This window comes from Phoca vitulina, unplaced genomic scaffold (assembly GCF_004348235.1).
Source record: "Phoca vitulina isolate PV1807 unplaced genomic scaffold, GSC_HSeal_1.0 scaffold73, whole genome shotgun sequence".
Classification (NCBI taxonomy): domain Eukaryota; kingdom Metazoa; phylum Chordata; class Mammalia; order Carnivora; family Phocidae; genus Phoca; species Phoca vitulina.
Genome location: NW_022589776.1, coordinates 824,704 through 845,622, shown reverse-complemented (window position 1 = coordinate 845,622; position 20,919 = coordinate 824,704). Strand labels below are relative to the sequence as shown.

The 20,919-nt window shown below is 41.1% G+C and overlaps 1 protein-coding gene across 1 annotated transcript; it reads right to left on the bottom strand.

The window, feature by feature from the left end:
- Window positions 1–10,315: 10,315 nt before the first annotated feature.
- Window positions 10,316–18,575, bottom strand: FASLG (Fas ligand). The gene is made up of 4 exons (XM_032393461.1): window positions 18,058–18,575; window positions 17,446–17,491; window positions 12,828–12,884; window positions 10,316–11,579 (listed from the first exon to the last, which is right to left on the bottom strand). The coding sequence occupies exons 1-4, from the start codon at window positions 18,406–18,408 to the stop codon at window positions 11,185–11,187; spliced, it is 849 nt and encodes a 282-aa protein (XP_032249352.1). The 5' UTR covers window positions 18,409–18,575; the 3' UTR covers window positions 10,316–11,184.
- Window positions 18,576–20,919: the final 2,344 nt, after the last annotated feature.

Here is a 20,919-nt window from a genome sequence, read left to right as displayed (position 1 = left end):
GCTTAGTCTAAGACAGCACAGTTGTTTTGACAGAATGGGAAATTAAAAGATGGTGTTGCTTATGTTACCAGTTATCTATCTTGAAAAAGTTATGTTTACTACCTAACTCCCACTATATAAAAGTGGGTTTTTAAATACATTATGGAGCTAAAGCACAATGAAAATTTTATATTAGAAAAAAAATAGAGAAATACACAATTATAATAGGGTGAGGGAAGTCTAAGTGTGACAAGAAGTTGAATAGGAAACAATAGATTTGGTTTAAAAAAAATTAAACATTTCTACAATGAAAATAACAGACAGATGACCCAAGGGGAAGAAACATTTACAATACATGTAAGAGTTACATTTGTACCACATAAAGAGCTACCATAAACCAGTAATAAGACAATAGCTTAATTTTTAAAAGAGTAAATTATATTAAGTAATTCACTGGAGAAATACAAATGGTGATAAATAAAACTAGTGAAAGAGTTTCAATTTCAAAAATATTTTTTGAAATGTAAATTATAATGAGACCATTTTTGCCTGCTAGTGTTATAAAATTTTTACAAATGATAATATATATAGTGCTTACAGTATAGAGAAAAGGCACTCTCCCATGGTGTTGGTGGGAGTGTAACTTGTACAGATTTTTATTTTCTTTTTTTTTTAAGATTTTATTTATTTATCTATTGGAGATAATACAGGAGCATGGGGGAGGGACAGAGGGACAAGAAGACTCCCCGCTGAGCTCTCTTCGGAGATAATGACCTGAGCTGAAGTCAGCTGCTTAACCAACTGAGCCACCCAGGTGCCCCTTGTACAGCTTTTTAGAGCCCAATTTGACAATACCCATTGAAAGTTATAAGATAGCTTAGGACTAGCCCTTCCAATTCTACTTTTCTATCCTAGAGAAATCCTAGCAGAAATGCACAGATATGTATATAAACGTAGTTTTACAGCATTTTTTTTTTTAGATAGCTGAACCCTGGGAACAAAGCACATGTCCCTTAGAGAAACAACTGAAGCAACATGGTGATGGTCCCTGCACACAGCCATCAAAAAGAAAGAGGTACATCTGTGTTATGGAGTTAGGGAGGTGTCCCTGGTGTTTTGTTCAATCACTTATTCTACACTTTTATTAAGCACCAGAATAAAAGTCGACATGGATCTAATTGGAAAAGTACACAAACAGGAAAAAAAGGACTAGGAAATAATTACAGTAGGTGCCGTAAAGGAAACAGAGTAGAAAATATGGGCGTAATCCCTGATTCATCTCTTTTCCACGCACCCAACACCCAATCAGCCAAACTGAAAATTCTTAATTACTAACACGTAGATCAAATTTTTCCACTTCCTTCCAATTCCCCTGCTACGATGCTTTTCAGTAGCTTCCCTTAGTCCTAACAATAAACTCTAAAGCCCCTAGCCCAGTTCAGAGAGCCCTACCTGATCCGGGCTCAGTCTACCTCTCCAGCATCCTCCCGCCATCCTCCGCCACACCTGCCCTGACTCTTTCCCTGCTATGTGCCAAGTTCGCTCTGGCTTAAAGCCAGGCACCTGCCAGGGTGACTTTCAACACGGAAGGAGGAAAGAGCCACCCCCAGTGGCAAGTTTGGAAATGTAGGTAGGACACATCTGGCAGCCCGAAAAGATTTCAACCTCAAATTGAACAAGTGAATATAGGAACAGGGAATCTCACGCATGCGCCCTCAGAGCCTAAGACCCCGCGAGACTGATTCCCGTAAATGCCTGATTTATGGGAAACTGGCACTTCTTTCCTCACCAATGAATATCTGCCAAGAATCTCTCCCCATCCTTAAGCCAACAAATTTACTGCTTGGACTCCGGCTGGACTTCCCCCTCTTTGTGCTCCCTGCCCATAAATAAAGCCTGACTAAACCCTTCCAAGGGACTGCTTGGAGCTTGGTACAGCATGCGTCTGCCAATAGCAATTCCCTGCTACTCGGAAATCAACTGAATTTCTGCTAACTCAAGTTTGCCTCAGTTTACCTTTTTATTTAAATTGACAGTTGTCTCAGTAATGAGGGAACATACCGGCCCTTAAGCACTTAAAACTGCTATGCATATTGCTATGTGCATTATAGTCCCACCCAATAATGCATTGTTTTATCCAAAATAACATGAACAGGCTGTCGTCTCTGCCTGGAACCTCCTTAGCTTAATCTTTGTATCCCTGGCTCGTATATATATATATATATATATATATATATATATATTTTTTTTTTTTTAAGTAATCTCTATGCCCAAGGTGGGGCTCAAACCCACAACCCTGAGATCAAGAATCAGATGCTCTGCTGACTGTGGCTCTTGTTATTTTAAATGGCACCCCCTCAGAGAGGCTTTCCCTCCGATGTAGTTACTTAATACCCTATTTTAATTCTCTATCTAGTGTTTATCATTATCTGATAATTTATGTATTTGATTTATTTGCTTGTTTTTTATTAAATTTTCCCCACGACCACCACCATTCTTGCCCTTAACTAGGATGTAAACTTAAAGGAACAAGGAACTTATCTGTCTTGTTCACCACTGTATCCCCTAAACAAAGCTTGGCATCTAGTGAGTGCTTAATAAATGTTTGTAGAATGAATGAAGAATATTGACATTATCAGTTCTATCAGAACATAATTCTCCACCTGCTGAAAAAAAAAAAGGCATATAGCTTGTGATAGTTGTCTACTACTTTTTAAAATATTGATATATAAGCATATATATTTATAGAAAATTTAAAAAACATAAATGGAAGTACTATCAAGTTATTGTTATAGAAGTAACCATTATAAATTTTGAAGTGTCTAATATCCATCTCAAGCTTCTCTCAGGAAAAAAAAGAGCCAAATCTCTAAAACAAAGAAGATGGAGGAAAAAAAAAAAGGAATAGCAGTACTGAAGGGGTACTTGTGTGGCTCAATCGGTTAAGCTTATGACTTTGGCTCGGGTCATGATCCTGGGACCCTGGGATTGAGCCCCACGTAGGGCTCCCTGCTCAGCGGGGAGTCTGCTTCTCCCTCTCCTTCTGCCTCTCTCCTCCACTCATGCTCTCTCTCTCTTTCTCTCAAATAAATAAATAAATAAATAAATAAAATCTTTTTAAAAAAGAATAATAGTACTGAATTCATGATCTTGGTATCTATTCATGAAAAACAGTCGCAATTTTTATTATGAAATAAAAATGTATTGATTCAATTCCAGAGTCTAAAAAAAAAAAAGAATATTGACATTATAATGGGGGAGTATGAATCTGTTTTAGGTAAGATTCTTTGGATCAGAAAAGCCTGGTCTTGAATCCTATCTCTGCTACCCTTTGACCTTGGTAACGTTACTTAATCTCTCTAAACCTAAATCAGTTTTTTCACTTACAAAATGGGAGTTAGTAACACTTGACTTATGAAGTTGTGAGGATTAGTAAACATAATGTAAGATGTTTTGCATTAACTTTACAAAAAGAGAGTTAGTAAATTACAACTATTATTGCTATTTATCTACTTCATAGCTTTACTTAGGGAAAGAATAAGTCCTATAATAAATGTCCCATTATTTTTAAATAAGTTGATATTCTTACCCATTTTGTAAGCCATAAAATATGACAATGGGGGCTTGGCTGTAGGGCAGAAAAAACCATACTCCAAATTTACCTTCCTTTCAAAAGTGGACCCAGCTACCTGGCTGCCTCCCTCCACTGATTGCACCCCCACTCCCTTCCCAGAGCAGAAAAGTCTTTTCACATTCTTTGGGAAAGTTAGAAAGAGCCAATTAGCTATCCTAGTCAACACCATTGAGTAACCCAAGAACAAAATGCTAAAGTTTCCTGCATTACAATTTTCTCTTTGCCACCCTCCCAGACCTTTGTAGGAGCCTCTAGACTTTCTTAGAAGCCAGAACATAACCCACCCGAATGATGCAAAGAGGATGCTGAGGTTTGAGATGTCTTCTCTTGCAGCTCACACCTTAAGAGTTCTGTTTAACACCTTTGTGTCTCTTTCTCATCACTGAGTCAAAGCTGTTTTTTCTTCTCAATGAAGACACGGGGTGAGGAGAATAGAACACATTTTGTGTTACTGGAACCTCCAGTTTCTTCAATCTACAATCTTTAGTCTCTGTTATGAAGGTCTAGAATCTGAGTTCATTTATTTAAGGCCAGAGACTGTTGTAGCTTCCTGAATCTTCCATCTGCCTTCTCTTCCAATCAGGAACAAATTCTAAAACCTTCCCTTCCAGAAAATGTGCACCAAGTTCCCTTCTGCAGACTGGAAGTTGTGCACGTGTGGTGTTAGGGTGGTGTGTGTGAGAAAACTAAGACCTAAACCAAGTGAAACTAAAAGAGAGCAGAGAAGCATTTGAGACACCGACAGATGCCCATCCAACTCTCCAGTCTCCTCTGCAAAGGTGCTTATCTTGTATATGGTGCCTTTCATGTGTGGACACTTTCAGAGTTCGATAATATCAAAGATGCCTCTTACTAACTCACATTATCTTTGAAGTGGTTTACCCATAGAAAGCCAGGGCTATGACATGAGAACCAAGAAGTTCTATCCCTTCTGTGATGAGCAGGTGGAGGAGGGGGATTCCCTCAACAGCTCACATCTCCTGAGACAACCCTGGGTTAAGTTGGGGGTTTTAGCTATATATAAGGACAACAAAGAGCGTAAAGTGTTCGATCTCCCCAGTCAAATGTTTAAACAGCACCCTATTTAATAATACTTCGTGATTTAAAAAATAGGCACCAAAATGGCATCACACTAGGCTGTGAATATAATGAGTACAGAAAATATTCAATATATTCAGTTAACATTTATAGAGAAGCTGACCACAAGCCAAATGCTTTTATGTGTATTACATCAGAGGGTTTAAAAAAAAAAAAAAAAACAATTAAAGCAAAAGACATGTGAAAAAAGTTTTAAAGGCTATGAAAATGTAAGATATTATTTTTATATCTCAGAATATTTACCTATCTGTTGCTCCTAATTAGTGTTTTTACATTTGATGGGATTCATACATAATATGGTAGGGTTATGGAAGATCAACTTTGTAGAAACTAAACAGCAAGTAAGAATTTTTTTTGACAGTGACTTTATCAGGAAAGTTGCTGAGGAATATAACTCCACTGACCTACCTTCAGAAGTATCATTCCTAACAAAGTGGCTTCATTCCATTTAGCATTAACAATATTCCTATAAAACCACAATAATAGGAATCAGTGTCCTCATTTTACAGAGGACACAACTGAATCTCAAGATATTCCCTGTCACTTACTCAAGGTCACACACATAGCTAGTTGAGTAGCAGAAGATGGACTCAAACCCAGGCCCTCTGACCCCAAGTTCATTCTCTTTCCTTCTCACTTTGTTAAGACTAGGATGGACAATAAGGGCAACTCAGTTAAACACAGTAGAGAGATGAAATGAAAGAAGAATGTAAGAGCAACTGTCAACTATGAAACTCTATGACCTCTAGAGGGTAGTGATATCAAATATGTAGATTACATTATATTATTATATTATATTATATTATGCAGAATGTGGATATTAATCAAAATGAGACTTAAACTAAAATGCAAAGAGATGAGGAATCACTGAAAATTAAGGAGGTGAGGCTCATGTTGAGTGCCATCACACAAGGTACAGTGCTAAGAAATCTCTGCAAGTGGAAAGAACATCAGATGTATGGTTAGATGACTAGAGTTTAGTCCCAGCTCCGCCATTTATTAGCCACGTCACCTTAAGCAAGACTCATAAATTTTCAGTGTCTCAGTTTTTTTGTGTATAAAATGAAGACAACAATCTACCTTCCAAGGTTGTAATGAAAATTAAACAAGATAAAGTATATGAGAAAGCTTTACAATCTATAAAATACTGCGGGAATATTAAGCAGAAAAGAACTATATCCAATGTGTGGAAGTTACAGTGTAGAGGATTTCAGTCAAATCTGAGAAAGAATTTTCTAAAATGTAATACAGTCCAGTGCAGATACGGGCTCCATCACAGTTCAGTGAGCCCCTCTCCAGGAAGTTTTCAAATTAAGGTTATGTTGGAAATGGAGTCCCACCTGTTGGAAATGTGGTAATGAAAACTTTTGCCTTAAAAGAGCGGTTGCTTTGTATGATTTCTAAGAGGCCTGTTATAATGTGGGCTGCCCAAGAGAATGAGGGTGCTCCCTGAAATTTTCAGGAAACTGGAGAGAAGACTTGACTTTCCACAGAATATGACATTGAGTTCATGTTATTCAATTGAGAAGCGAAGAAAAGGTGACCCCATAGAGCCAAAGGAGCTTCCAAGTGGCATAAGAGGGATATCTGCCTTGTGCTCCTCTCTGAAGACATACAGTTAGAACTGTGGAGAAATGTCTCCCAATAAGGATGATGCTTTGGCAATAGTGAGAAAGTCACCACTGAGGCAAACTGTAAGGAGCAGAATACCCACTTAGCTGTCTATATTTCCAAGGCATGTTGGCTTTTAGGTGAACCCCAAAGTCTCCTAGCTACCAACTATAGTTACGATATTTCTGAATAAGGTTTGTTTCTGAGTCTGAAGACCCTAAGGAATGGGGTTCTGATTCTAATTTCCCAAGGCCACCTCATTCCACCTCTGGATGATCCAAGTGGTGGGGGGGCGGGGAGAAAAGAAAAAACAGAAATTTTTACAGAAAGTAAAAATTTATCCCTACTAATACCAGAACGTAAGCAAACCCCTTTGAAAAATATAATTTAACATATGGCTGGCATACTTTTTAGATAAAGACAAGGGAATATCTGGCTTAACCCTAAGGAAATCTTACAGTCCGGCTCAGAGAAGTCAGGCTTCTCTCTCCAATTCCCATCTTCAAATGATCTGTTGGTTCAAATGAGTCACACTCATAATGATGGTCCCCAGTAGAGCTCATTTCCTAGTAAGCTCTGGTAAGTCAAAACCTACTTCAGAGAATACAAGGTCACCACCTTGGGGGTGCTAAGGAAAAACATGGGTTTTGTATGTTTTTGGTTTTTTGAGAAGAAAGAAAACCTCATACTACTGAACCAGCAGTAATCCTCTCCTTTTTTTTAAGTGTTCACTTTGAGTTTAGCATTTCAAAAGTAACGATGGCAGATCCCATTTTTAATGAGCTCATCAAAAAGTTTTGATTTTTTGGCATTCTTTATGTTCCTACTGAGGCAAAGAAAAATAAGTCAAGGTTCCTGAAGGAACTGTTAACGTCTCTTTCCTGGAACAAGTACTTAGAGCTTAGTAAGTTATGGCCCTATCTTCAGAAAATCCCAAAGGCATCCTAGTAGAGCTCAGACTTAGAGAGATAAAAGTGTCAGTAACACCACTGCTAGCTGATTGCATTATGTCATCTCAGGATGCCCCAGTGCCATTCCTACTTCCTTTTTGCTTTGGTGCCATTATCTAGAAGGATCCATTGATTTAAAAGGTCCAGAAAACTTCCCATTACCCTTAGAACTGGTATACTTGATGGTTGGAGCCAAAAGAGGAGAAAAAGGATGAGGTGGATTTCATTGTGAGGGCTATAATACAGACAAGCAGCCAAAAGAAGGGTGAATACCTCCCTGACTTTCTCCATGAGGTACCTGGTCAGGAAGCAGATGAATCAACAGAAGGGTTTTAAGGAGAGCAGGTGACACACTCCAGCCTGGACATTTGTTTTGTTAATTAATTTATGCAACAAATACTTATTGAATATCTTCTAAGTGACAAGTTCAGCTTTAGTTACCCGGCAGTTTCCCTCAACAGTATCCTGAATAACTCCTCCTAATGCCAGACACCAAATAGATTTTTCTTGCTTTCCGGTGCTAAGAATTAGGATGCACTATTTTTTCCATCTGTAGCCTCAAATTCCCGTTAGATAATCTACTCAAAGCTGGAGAAACACTCACATATATTCATGAGGCAACACTATGGCTAGTAGTGAATATATTCACTACTCTGAGAAACATACACACATACCCCAAACTGAGAAACATTTGTTTTATAATTAAGGTTATCCAGTCAACAGATATTTATTGAGTTCCTAATATATGCCAAGCACTGGATTTGGTGTTGAGGATATAGTGGTAAACAAAGCAGAAAAGGTCTTGTTTGGGGAACTTTATTTTAGTGGAAAAACATATTTTTAAGTGGTCAAATAAATAATATAACCACAAGTTATGCTAGTTACTAAGAAGGAACTAAAAAGAAATAAAATAATGAGAAAGAGAGGAGCTCTAAGAATGATCTGAGGAGGTGACATTTAAACTAAGGCCTGAAAGATAAGAAGAAGCCAGGCACGTGAGGAGCCTGAAGAAGACCATTCCTGGCTAAGGAAAGGAATCCATGTGTGTGGAGACAACCTTCTCAGATGTTTGTCTCTACCAGGAAAATGAGAAATGCAACCATCACTGGAGAAGAGGAAAGGTAAAGAAAGGTTTGGGATTTTTTTGGTTTGGGCTGGGCTGTCTTTTATTGAAAAAGGATATTTGAACATATGTTCATGCTGATAGAAATCATTTCATAGACAGAGATGGTTTGACGATCCAGAAGAGAGAAGAACAATTTTAAAGAGGCAAAGTAGGGGAATAGAAATGGATCTAGTGCACAAATGAAGAGATGGTCCTCTTCCTCCACTATAAGGATAAAAGAAAGAGATCAGGCAGATGTGGGTAGATTTGTGCTCTGGTGGTATAAGTGAGGTTCCATAGTGGGAGGAGGGGTTTGCAAGAGGAAAAGATATGATGTAACTGTCTCAAACAATGGAAAAACATAATTGGCAGGGAACTGAAGAAGAAGTGGTAGGCAGTGTTGAATGTCCATTTGAGATCTGTGATCACTAATATAAAGCAGTGTTTCTCAAGTAGGGCTGATTTTTTTCTTCCTATCCCCAGCCTGGGCACATTTGGCAATGCCTAGAGATATTCTTGGTTATCACATATGGAGGATGTGATAACTCCATTGTGCTACTAGCGTCTAGTGCATAGAAGGCAGAGATACTGCTAAACATACTACAGCGCACAGGACAGCCCCCACAGCAAAGACTTATCCAGCTCAGAATGTCAATAGAACCAAGGTTGGGAAACCCAGATGTAAATTGATGTCATACATATAGACCTTCTCTGGAGCACTACATAAGGAGACAGTGATAGTCTCTGTGGGCAGAAATGGGGCCATGGGAAAAGTGAAAAGAGGACTTACTGTCATCCTATATCTTTGTGTGCCTTTTAAAATTTGTACTATGTACCTGTATTACTTATTCAAATCAATCAAAAGATAGAAATAAATCAGTGAAAAAGAGTAATTGATTTAGGTAGATGATAGATAAAAATAAACTGAAACCAGTTTGTCTGTTTGGGTAATTTTTCTCTAAGCAACATCCAGCTTGTAGGATGCCAGCTTAAAAGAAATGGGATTTTTGCAAGGAGAATACAGTGAAGGACACAGAATATTCTGGAATTGAGAAATTTTCCAAGATACTGATTGTAATGACAGAGGGTAGAATCTAAGCTTGTCAGAGAGAGGAGTGAAGATAAAGACGGAGCTGATGGATATGTAAGGAAATGATAGAGTTTATCATAGGTCTCAATGTGGTAAAAACAGACACATTTTAGGAGACAAAACGTTGGAGCAATTGAGCTGGAATAATAGGAGATGATGTGAAAATAAGATGTCTGAAATCAAATTGTAAAGGAAATACCATAATTTTTTAACAAAGACAAAGTCTAGGGGGAGGCTATGGTAGTGAGTAGTTGAAAAAAAAGGAAAAGGTCATTGTGAGGGAAGAACAGGAGTATCTAAGAAACCAGGTGTTTGGATGAATGCCTCAGGTCAGTGGTTTCTTCTGGAGCAAGATGTGCCTCTCATAGAGTGGCTTCTTAAAATGATAGATGCCATGTACCAGATACTTTACATACATATCAGTCATTTTTGTCCAAGAGAAGTCAAGTGACTCACCCAGTGATTGCATTTAGAAAGTACAGGAGCAAAGATTCAAGTTCAGGTTTTTCAGTCCAAAGTCTGTGCCCTTTCCACTATGCTATGGCTCTGCTCCTAGAGGAGCCTGGGGGAAGTTGTCATCAAACCTGTTGAAAGTTGGGTGAGCTTAGCATTGGCAATAACATAGGTAATAAAAACTCTGGATAATGGAAAGAGACTGGGGGAGAGATGTGTCTGGCAATGATAGATATGCATCACAGTTCTCATTCCAGTGAATTCTTCTTAACATGGCCTTAAGGCAAAAGGAGTGAAGAAGCCATGGAGGAAAGAAATAATAAGGAAAAAAACCCACAAATTTTAGTGATTTCCAAAAAATACATTCATAATGTTGACCTGTATTCTAAAATATAATTTTTATTACACATATTCTTTTTATTAAAATACACAAAATGTATATAAATACTGATTATATTATAGGAAAACAGCATCAACAGCTGACAGTTAAAGAGTCTTGAGGACTATTTTGAGGACAACTGAGTCAGTTGCCAAGAAGTATTCAAAATCTACCACTAAATGCAACCCATGTTTTCCTAACATATCCTTCACAATCTCCACATTGTCTCTTCTTACGTAACTCTTCTAGTCACATGCATGTGAGCACACATGCACACACACACACACACACACACACCTAAAATTGCACTGGAAATATACACGCTGTTTGGGGAATGGAGCAACTTCCCAAAAGATCCCCCTTACTTCTCTCTTACCATCACCTGGTGGCACAAGCTCTGCCTTTAGAAGTAAACATGCTTCCAATGGGGCACTGGCCTTTGGCCTCTTTAGCTTATCATGCAAGCCTAGTCCTCTTTTTCCATCCCTTATACACTCATGTCACATCCATATATCTGAAAGACAGCCTCCCCTGAGGTAGATAGTAGACCCACCCCAAGAGGTGAGTTAACAGGTGTCCTTTTCAATGTGCCAAAATGCTTTTGGACACTTAAAATGAGTGTAGAACACTCTGGTAGCTGCTTCTTCCTGCCTCTGCATCTTCACATGACAGCCCAGAGTCTCAAGTTCTTCAGTCATATTCCCCCTCCTGTCTGGCTCATGAGGTGAGGAAGTATAAACCTGCTGGACACTGTGGTCTCTAGATACTCTTGGCTCATGTCTTCTCACTTGACCTCAAGTAGGCTTAAGAAGACTCTCATTCAAGACCATATTTTCAGTGCCTGTAACAGGGAACCATATGGAGAGAATTCCCAAAGTGCTTTTCTTAGAGCTTATATAAGCCAAAAAATGTCTTAGATTCCTCAAAACTGACCAAAGACAGTTCAGATACATTGACATATAAATGGTCAGTGCTGGTGAGATTGAATACTGCCCCCAGGTAGCTGCTGCGGGCCCACATCTGGCCAGTAGTGCAGTAGTTCATGATCTTCCCCTCCATCAGCACCAGATCCTGGGGATACTTAGAGTTCCTCATATAGACCTTGTGGCTCAGGGGCTTGTTGTTGCAGGACTGACCCCTGAAGTACACCTTGGAATACACAAAGTACAACCCAGTATCATTGATCACAAGGCCACCCTTCTTATACTTCACCCCAGAGACAAGGGCAATTCCATATGTGTCTTCCCATTCCAGAGGGATGGATCTTGAGTTGGGCTTGCCTGAAATCAAACCAGAGAGGAGCTTTCAGCCAGGAATGCTCATGCACCCAACAAATGAAGCTTCCAAGGCAAAACTGTGGGCCTTTCCTTGAGCAAATAACCAAAATGACATAGCCCATACAGACCTGGCTAATGGATCAGACTCGATCCATCACTGAATTCCTGCAACACCTCTATCAAATTGCTTGCCTCAATTTTATCATCTACACAACTGGGACAATAATATATATCCTAATCAATTACAATGAGACATTATTGAGATTATTTTAGTTCTCTGGAGCAGAGATTCTATGATCTTCAGAACTAACACCAAAACTTCTAGGTTTTGAGGTCTCTCTATGAGGAAAAAAGTGAAACCCAAGGAAATTCTAAAGTTGGGAAGAACCTTAGGGATCATGTGGTCCACTCCTCACCTATACTAAAGAGTCTTCAGTACCCCCACTTTGGGCTAAAATCCCCTTTCTTTTATGTCCCCACAGCAGTATATTCATACCTTAAGCAGAGAACACTCCAGTACTGAAATTATCACTTATGTACCTGTATTTCCCTATTAGATTTTAAGTTCCTTGAAGGCAGGAACCATGTATTATTAATCTACATGTCCCCAAGGCTCGGCACACAACATGTGTTCAATAAATATCTGGTGATCCAAACTGGATCATTCTACAGCCTCTGCCTAAATAATTGCAGGGACAGTGGCATACCACTTTCTGTGATACTTATCTACTTTTCAGATATTCATGTACTGTACCCTGGGAATGCTCACACCACATTGCTTTCAAATCACTTCACTCCACCAGTTGGCCACATGCAGGAAGGCCACCAGTGCCAGGACTGGACCCTTCTTCTCACTCCTCCATCTACTCTTGTGCAAAGCAGAGTGAAGCTCTTCCAGAAAACCAGAAAAGCACTGACTAAAATAATTGATCACTCCCTACCTTTCCCGATCTCACCTCTTGAACGCATGCCCCAAATCCTCTAAGGGTCTTTGGAATGATTGAAAAAAGTGAGCTCCTCCTGGGTGGGGGTCATGTCATAATCAGCTCCATTTTGCCAGTTCAGAACATGGCCTAGACTAGCATAGGGGCTCAGTCTGGGTGTGAGGTTGACTTGACTAGAAAGATGGGACTATTCTTGGGTGTCAAATACTGTCACCAGAAAGTAGCAACTCTCTCTGAGCACAGTACCCAACCAGCTACTCTTTCTTCAAAGGCTTTCCCAAGCCCCATGTACCTTCCAGATACAGACCTGTTAAATGGGCCACTTTTCTCAGCTCCTTTTTTTCAGAGGGTGGATTGGGCTGACCTGTATCATAGAGAGATGAAAGATATATGTAAAAATGAGATACCAACTATTCTTTTGTTGGGACTCCGAACTGGGCATTTAAATAAAAGTGATTTTTTTAAAAACATAAATGACAACAGTCTAACATATACTAATCATTCAAGTCCAGACTGTAGAACTCACAGCAACATATACTTCAGAATCAAAGAGGTAAAAAATAAACCAAATTGAGATAGACATATGCACAATTATGTCACAAAAGAACAATAAAAAGGTTGATTGATAAAGAGCTATCATATCAGTTACTGCATTTGAACTTGCCACAGTCCTTTGAGATAGAGATTACTGTCCCACCTTATAGACAGCTAAATGAGCTTAGAAGTTGGGTGATTTGTCCAAGAAGACCCAGCTACTCAATGTCAGAATAGGATGGACACTCAAGTCTCCTGGCTTCAAATTAGGGTTTTTTCTACTCCAGTTCAGCTGCCTCTAGGACTCCACAGGACAGAGGCCAAAGAAGACTATGATTTCACCTTCTGGCCCTTAGGTCTTCCCCTCAGTGGCATTCAACCATCTGCCCAAATTAATCATCCTCAGATCTCAAATGCCTTGAATAGCTCCCCATTGAATGTATACTTGTGTAAAAGTTTCCCCAGCCACATGATCTCTGCCTGTCTGTCCAGCCTCACCTCTGCTTGCTCATGTCAGCCAAGGCTGCACAACACTAGTTCTGATGTAACCTGAACACACCCAGCTTCCAGCCCCCATGCCTTTGCTCATGCTGTTAATCTGCCCAGAATGCCCTCCAAACAGATCTTTGTGGCAAATTCCTATCAACCCCATACATACCACCTGCAATACCTCTTTCTTGGGGAAACCCTCCCAGGACTTTTTAATCGAATATGGTTTTTCCCTCCTTTGAAACCTAGAATCACTTTGCCTTTACCTCTTTTGTCAGTTCTGGCTCCCCATTTCTGTGGTAACTGTATAGCTTGCCTGATCCCCCCCCCAAATAAATGGCAAATTTCCTACTATATGTTTAATCCGCAAGAGTATTTAGCTCAGTTTCTAACTCAGGGCATGTGACCAGTAAATATTTGCTAAATTAAATTGGAGGCGTCAAAATAGGCAATAGCTCCCAAAGTAGACATTATTTCTCTGACTTCAAATATTTTAACCAAAGAGAGCCACCACTTAGCTAATGAATTCAGCTAAGACATTTAAGAAAGATTCACAGAAAAGTCCTCATCCACATCAAGCTCATTGCGATTAGCCTGCAAAACTCCCCTGTGGCGTGAGCTTGCCGCCGTCAGCTGAGAGCATGACCTGAGCAATCATGACCTCTCTAGCCACCCAAGACCACCCACCATGAATGAGGTGTTAGCGAACAGGAAAGGCAAAACTGAGTCTCCTCTACATTCCTATACCACAAACCATCTGTGCAACTCGTCTGGCATTCAGCCATGTACTGACAGGAAATGGAACAGAGAACCACAGGTTGCGTATCTTTCTATCCCTCGCAGAGCCTTGCACAGTGTGATTCTCATAGAGGGTCCTCAGTAAAAATATCTGCTGGATAAATGCTGAAATAAACTGGAAATAGATACTACACTTTGGTGATCAATGTTTCCTACCCCCAGGGCCTTTGCACATGCCATTCTCACTGCTGGAATGTTCTCCCCTATCCTCCCACACCACCCCACACACACGCACGCACACACAACACCTCCTTAGAAGGGACTTTCCAGACCACTCTATCTTACATCCCACTTAGTACAATTTGAAATTATATTGTCTGCTTGCTTGCTTTTGTTTACCCTTTCCTGCATGCTAAAAGCTCCCTAAGGGCAGGACCCTTGTCTCTCTTGTTCTCAGTCATCACCAACACTCAGCACCCAGCCCAGGACATAAGAAGCACTCCAAGAACATTTGTGAATGAATAAAAGACTTAATGAGTTAACTGTGGAAAAATGGAAAATGAAAAAGGAGCAAATAAATTTGTTTAAATAATCTATGATAGTACATCCCAGAGAAAATTGCTGTTAATTTGTTGAAGTATAAATCCTTCTAATTCTTTACTAAGAATATAAAAATATGCACATACACTTATATAGTCAATTTATACTAAGCATACTGTTTTATAATTTTTTTTTTATCTAACAATATAGAACACACAATCTCCATGGCCTTAAATGTAATTATATGGATTTCATTTGCTACATATGATGCCCTCTGATCATGATGTATTTAATCTCCTGTTAAGAGGCATTTAGATTTCTTCTGACTTGTTTATTATAAATAGCCTTATAAGAAAATGATGAACACCCTTATTTATGAGTTTTTGGGTATACCTCTGATTATCTTATTAAGATAAATTCTTAGTGATGAGATTACATGGTAAATTAACACTTTTTATTTTAAAGATTTTATTTATTTGGCAGAGAGAGAGAGAGTGTGTGAGCATAAGAGGGAGGGGCAGCAGGCAGAGGGAGAGGGAGAAGCAGGTTCCGCAGGCTCCAGAGGCTCCCCTGGAGCAGGGAGCCCAGTGTGGGGCTCCGTAAGGGGCTCAATATGGGGCTCAATCCCAGGACCCTGGGATCACGACTTGAGCCGAAGGCAGATGCTTAACTGACTGAGCCACCCAGGCGCCCCGGTAAATTAACACTTTTAATCCTTTGATACATTTTTTCCAACTGGTCTTCAGAAAAGGTATAGCAATTTACATGTTCCCTGGCTGTCGACTAATGTTTAAGCAAAATTTTTCTCTCACATTTTTGCCAATCTGTTTTTTTTTTTTTAATCTTTACTAACGGGATGAATGAAAATGGATATCCCCTTGTTTTGATTTGCATCTCTTTTCCTATTAATAATGTTGCTACTTTGTTCTCCATAGGGAGATTCACCAATCTCTGGTCCATCTGGGTTGATAAGAAGATACTTGTTTCCTGGAAGAGGTAGACCTGACTCATCTGTTCACTTGACTTTTAATTGCTAAAATGACCCCAGAGAGTAGGTGAAAGATGAGTAATTAGGGACCTGTCTCACCAGCCACATTCCACTGATTTTTCAAAGCTATTTTATTTTAGAAATCTTCCTAAGGTTTTATTTTTCTAACAAGTATTTCTACCCTGCTTGAATACATCTGGACTTTCTAACACTTAGGGACTTGGACCTAGAACTAGAGACCAGAGCATCCAAGGGATGTCTCCTACAGAGCTTAGATTCTGGAGCAGGAGGGTGACTTGGGTCACCTACAATAGGCACATAAGAAAAACTGGAACAGGTTCCCCCACAATGGATGGCCAGTGCTGTCTTCCGTTTTCTTCCCAAGATTTACCTATTGTCTTTGCAGAGGCATCTTGCTTCTCATCTTTATTTCTCATTCCACGGACATCATAGACAGATAGAAATTTCCCTATTTCATAGGGCACCAGTCTACATGCTGGAAAGCCCTGTAGGTGACAAAGCACCAGGAGCCTGTGCTCCTTCTAGCCCCAGTTCTACACCAGCAGTTTGGGGCATATCCCCTAATCTGTCTGGTATTCTGTTTCTCTTCCAAAAAGTGAGATGACTGAACCAGATTTGCTCCAAGCTCCCTTCCAACTCTTACCAAATCCAAAGTTCAGTGAATCTTAGTTGAATGAACCAGAGCATCCTAAATCTACCTGCCCATAGTTTCCAAACTATGTCCTGAAACTTCACACAAGGTCAGTGTTCAACATTTTCATCTTCTCCCTAGTCCTGAATCTCAGAAAAGGGCTTTCTTTTATTATTGAAGGTAGCTCATGATTGCCTTTGTGGGGGAAGCTGGAGTAGCCCTTGAGAAATGGCTAAGGTCTTCCCCCCAAGACTGCCAGTGAGTGCAAAAGAACGACCTTAATGTGGATGATTAATTGCATACTTTTTAAAAGCTTAAAGGGGCACCTGGGTGGCACAGTCAGTTAAACATCTGATTCTTGATTTCGGCTCAGGTCATGATCTCAGGATCGTGAGATGGAGCCCTGCATCGGGCTCTGTGCTGGGCGTGGAACACACTTAAGATTCTCTCCCTCCCTCTCCCTCTGCCCCTCCCCCTCAAATAAATAAATAAATAAATAAATAAATAAATAAATAAAAGCTTAAATATATCCTAGAAAAATTTTTTAAATAAAGCTTGACTCTTGAGTAATCTCTCAGAGAGTTTAAAGAAGAGACGACTTTTTCCGGAAACATCTGTCTTTGTCCCCTACACCCCCCATCTCCCTGGGAGTTACAGCAACTGCCCTGTTCATGGACCCCAGGAGGCCTGAGGAAGGGACAGGCCTGGAGCCAGCCATATATGTGTTGTCTCTTTCCAAAGTCGAATGGAAATTATTTGAATTGGTGTGCAGTACTCAGTTACACTGATTTTGAATGATTAAATTCACTTCGATGTTAGGGCAGCTCAAGGAACGAAAATAAGCAATGATTCCGAATTAGCCAGGATTTCTTTTGTAGTATACATGTGTCCAAGAATGGGATGGAATTCAAGGCATTCAACCAACATGGTTCAGCAATGAGGACTGTCTTTAGAAACTCAATATACATGCATAAAAAGACTCACCTATTTGCTTCTCCAAAGATGATGCTCTAGGACTTTGGCTGGTGGACTGGCAAAAGAGAGAGAAAAAAAAGATGCATAATAAATATGAAGTTCTTTAAGCTAGAGGGGGCAAAGTTGTCAAACAAACCAAATAAACCTGAGAAGGAAATCTCCACACCTCAGAACCTCTCCTAACTCAGACTCTGGCCATGCAATCATGTCTCACCGTGCCCCAGTTTTGTGATTTGGAATAGTTCTAGTATTTTTAAGCATTTTCAAGGAAATTTAGTTTGCTCATTTAAACAAATTCACTTCTAAGCAAGACTCCAAATTCCTTTTCTTTCTTGAATCACTAACCTCTAGTAGGGGTTCAGCAGGCAGCCTGGCCAGCCGAGAAAAGAATTGTTAACTGCCCGTCCTATCTGGGCCCTGATCCTCTACAAGAGAGCAAATACCCCCTTGACTCATTTGAGCCTCCGTTTCTCTGCCTCTGGAATAGAACGACTAGAATGATCCATTTCTGAGACAGGAGAAAAAAAGGACTAGAAAATACTTTGCAAGCGAAGCCACGGCCCCTCTGGGCCTCGGCATCCCTCGGGCCTCCACAGCAGCAGAGCTGCTACACTAGCTTACCTCTCTGAGTTCAGCCAGCTCCTTTTGCAGGTGGAAGAGCTGAAACATCCCCAGCCCCAGCCCCACCAGGGCCGCCAGAACCATGAAAAACATCACAAGGAGACACAGGCCTGTGTTGTGGTCCCTCCGCGTCTTCAGTGGCCGCAGCGGCAGCCGAGCTAAGGGCTCCGGCGGTGGTAGTGTTGGGGGTGTTGGGGGGGGCGGCGGCGGCGGCGGCGGCCTCCTCGGCCCAGGCCTTCCCGGCACGGAGGACGGACACGGGAGGACCGAGCCCGGAGAGCCCCAGGGAGAGCTAGCACTGCTGTCCACCCAGTAGATTTGGGGGTACGGGTAACTGAAGGGCTGCTGCATGGCAGCCGGTTCCTCGGGCTAGCCCCCAGCGAAGGTGTCAGGGCCAAGGCCGGCACCGCTGTTTTTCTGGCTGCTCGAGAGAAGACAAGCCGGCTCTCTCTTTATAGAGTTTCCATCGCCAAGGGAAACACCTCTCTTTCGTCCTCTCTTTCCTTCTCTCTTTCTGCTTCTCAAAGAGACACCCACTCACTTTGCATCTGAAGCTGAGAAGCCTCAAAGACAAGAGGCTCAGAGCGAACCCCGGGAAGTTTCCGCCCACAATTTTCTGATAAAAGCCTGCAAGGCTGATAACGCTGGTGGGGTCGCCTGATTTTTTTCAGGCCCTGCGAGCGCGGGGAGCGCTGGGCGCAGGTGTCCAGGCCCTGTGGGGCAAGACTATGGAGTCGCGTCCACATCCTACCTTTTGCATGAGGTAATCAATCCCTTGCTGCTATCCTTTGCCCACACCCAAGTACTATTTACCCTTAACACTGCAAAGCCCTATAATTTATGGGGTAGAAATCTGCCCCACCCCCTCTCCAGGGATTAGATCAGAGGTTGCAAACCAATGGCTGATATGCCCTATGGAACCCATGGACCTCACTATATTTTTTCTCTTCTCTGTTGCCTCCTTTTAAAATGGGCATAGTCCACATTAAAATATATTTATTTTATCATGTTTTTGAAACATTAGAATCCTGGACACCCTAGAGGCCAGCCCAACCCCTGCAGCCGAGCTGCCCCACCCTGCACTGTGCCTCACACACCAGGTCCTCCTGCGATGGCCCTCTGGTCCCTGAAGGCCTTTGGTTGCAGCCTGTGATGCGGTTGTCAGGTGTAACACATGATGTTCAGTTAAATTTGAATTTCACATAAAGAAATCATTTCTAGGATAAGTGTGTCCTAAACATCATGTGGAACATGCTAAAAAGTTATTTGTCATTTATCTGACATTCAAATTTAACTGATTGTCCTATTGGTTTGTTTTTTTAGTAAAGATGGGAACTCTATCTGGACGGACCTCACCTTTTCTCTGGCTTCGAATACCATTTATATGCCAGTAACTCCCAAGTGCTTGGTGGCAGTCCCAATCATGCTCCCACACAAACCCTATAAACCTCTCATTAAACCCTGTTTTCCATTTTACCGGTGAGCTCCACTTTTCAGATTTCATTAGCATTTCCATCATGCTGTGGCATTTCTGTGGCTGTCATTCTGGCTCCCCACCTGAGCCAAAGCAACACCAGATTTATTTCCCAGCCACCTTCTGCCCCCCCCCCCAGCCCCTCCTCCCCCCATTCTACCTGTTTCACTTGACGTCAGTCTCTCTGGTGATGACTTCAACTCCTCTTTCTCCCGCAACATTGAACCCAGGCCTGTTGATTTTCCCCGCACCTGTTTCTCACATCAGCACACCCTCTCCACTTCTATTTTTCCTGTTATTGTCTTAGGGCAGACGTTTATTACCTCTCACCTGCCCTAGGGCAATGGCACCCTAACTGCTCTCCCTCCCACCAGGCTTCCCGAGCACAAATCACCCTGCAGAATGACGCCAGAACCACACTGATAAAAACAAACTCGGAGATCTCAATTTCTCACCTAAAAACTTGTGTTGAGGGTTTGAAGCCTCAAGTCATTCAAATTCCCTAGCATGACACATGGGGCCCCTTCCCGTTACACTCCAACACCCGGCACTGTCTTCTGTCCAGACACTTCTGCCCACATCCCACTCTGCACTCAGGAGACAGCGTGACAGATGAGAGCAGAACGACTGCATGAGCTTCTCACTATCTTTTTGAGATGGGCAGAGTGAATGTGCTTTTTGAACTCACATATGGCTTTACTCATACTTACGAAAAATGGCAAGTTTAAAGTCCAGAAGTGATCATAGGAATGTATAATTTTAAGAATTCCACCGTGCATAAAACCAAAAAAAAAAAAAACCTTGAAAGTATCCTGAAATAACTCAGATAAAAACCCTATAGAATCATCTTTTTTATACTGTAAAAATTTTACTGAAGTTGGCAAAGATTCAAATGAGTGAAAAAACACACCACATCGAGGATGGGGAGGATAGAAAGTGTTGCATGATGCTTAGGGGTTTCTGGTTCTTGAGTTAAACTGTGTGGGGTTCAAATCCCAGCACTTCTACTTATGAGCTGTGTGAACTGGACAGGCACTGTCCCTCCTCGGTGCCACAGTTTTCTCATCTATAAAAACGGGCCTGATCAGAACAGTATTTATTTCATAGGGCATTGTGAGCACTAAGTGAGTCAAAGCACTTGTTACACTTAAAATAGTCCCTAGCTTCAAAGTAAGCTCTTAGCAAATGTTGTCCTTGCTGTTGTAAATGCAGCAAATCTTCCCACATGTAATCCATCCTTAGACTTAACATACCTGATGGTCTTCCGCTAAAGATAAAAGAAGATGCAGAGGGGAGATAGGTTGCAGGAAGAAGTACAAGTCAATGCCCAACAACCAGGATCTGCAGAGATTCTACCAGTGGACTGATGGACTGATGGACCCCTCTGT

Coding starts and splice junctions, on each gene's coding strand:
- FASLG (XM_032393461.1), bottom strand. CDS start 18,408: ATGCAGCAGCCCTTCAGTTACCCGTACCCCCAAATCTACTGGGTGGAC. Junction 17,492..18,057: donor AGCTGGCTGAACTCAGAGAG/GTAAGCTAGTGT, acceptor CTCTTTTGCCAG/TCCACCAGCCAAAGTCCTAG. Junction 11,580..12,827: donor AAAAGTGGCCCATTTAACAG/GTCTGTATCTGG, acceptor GTTTGATTTCAG/GCAAGCCCAACTCAAGATCC.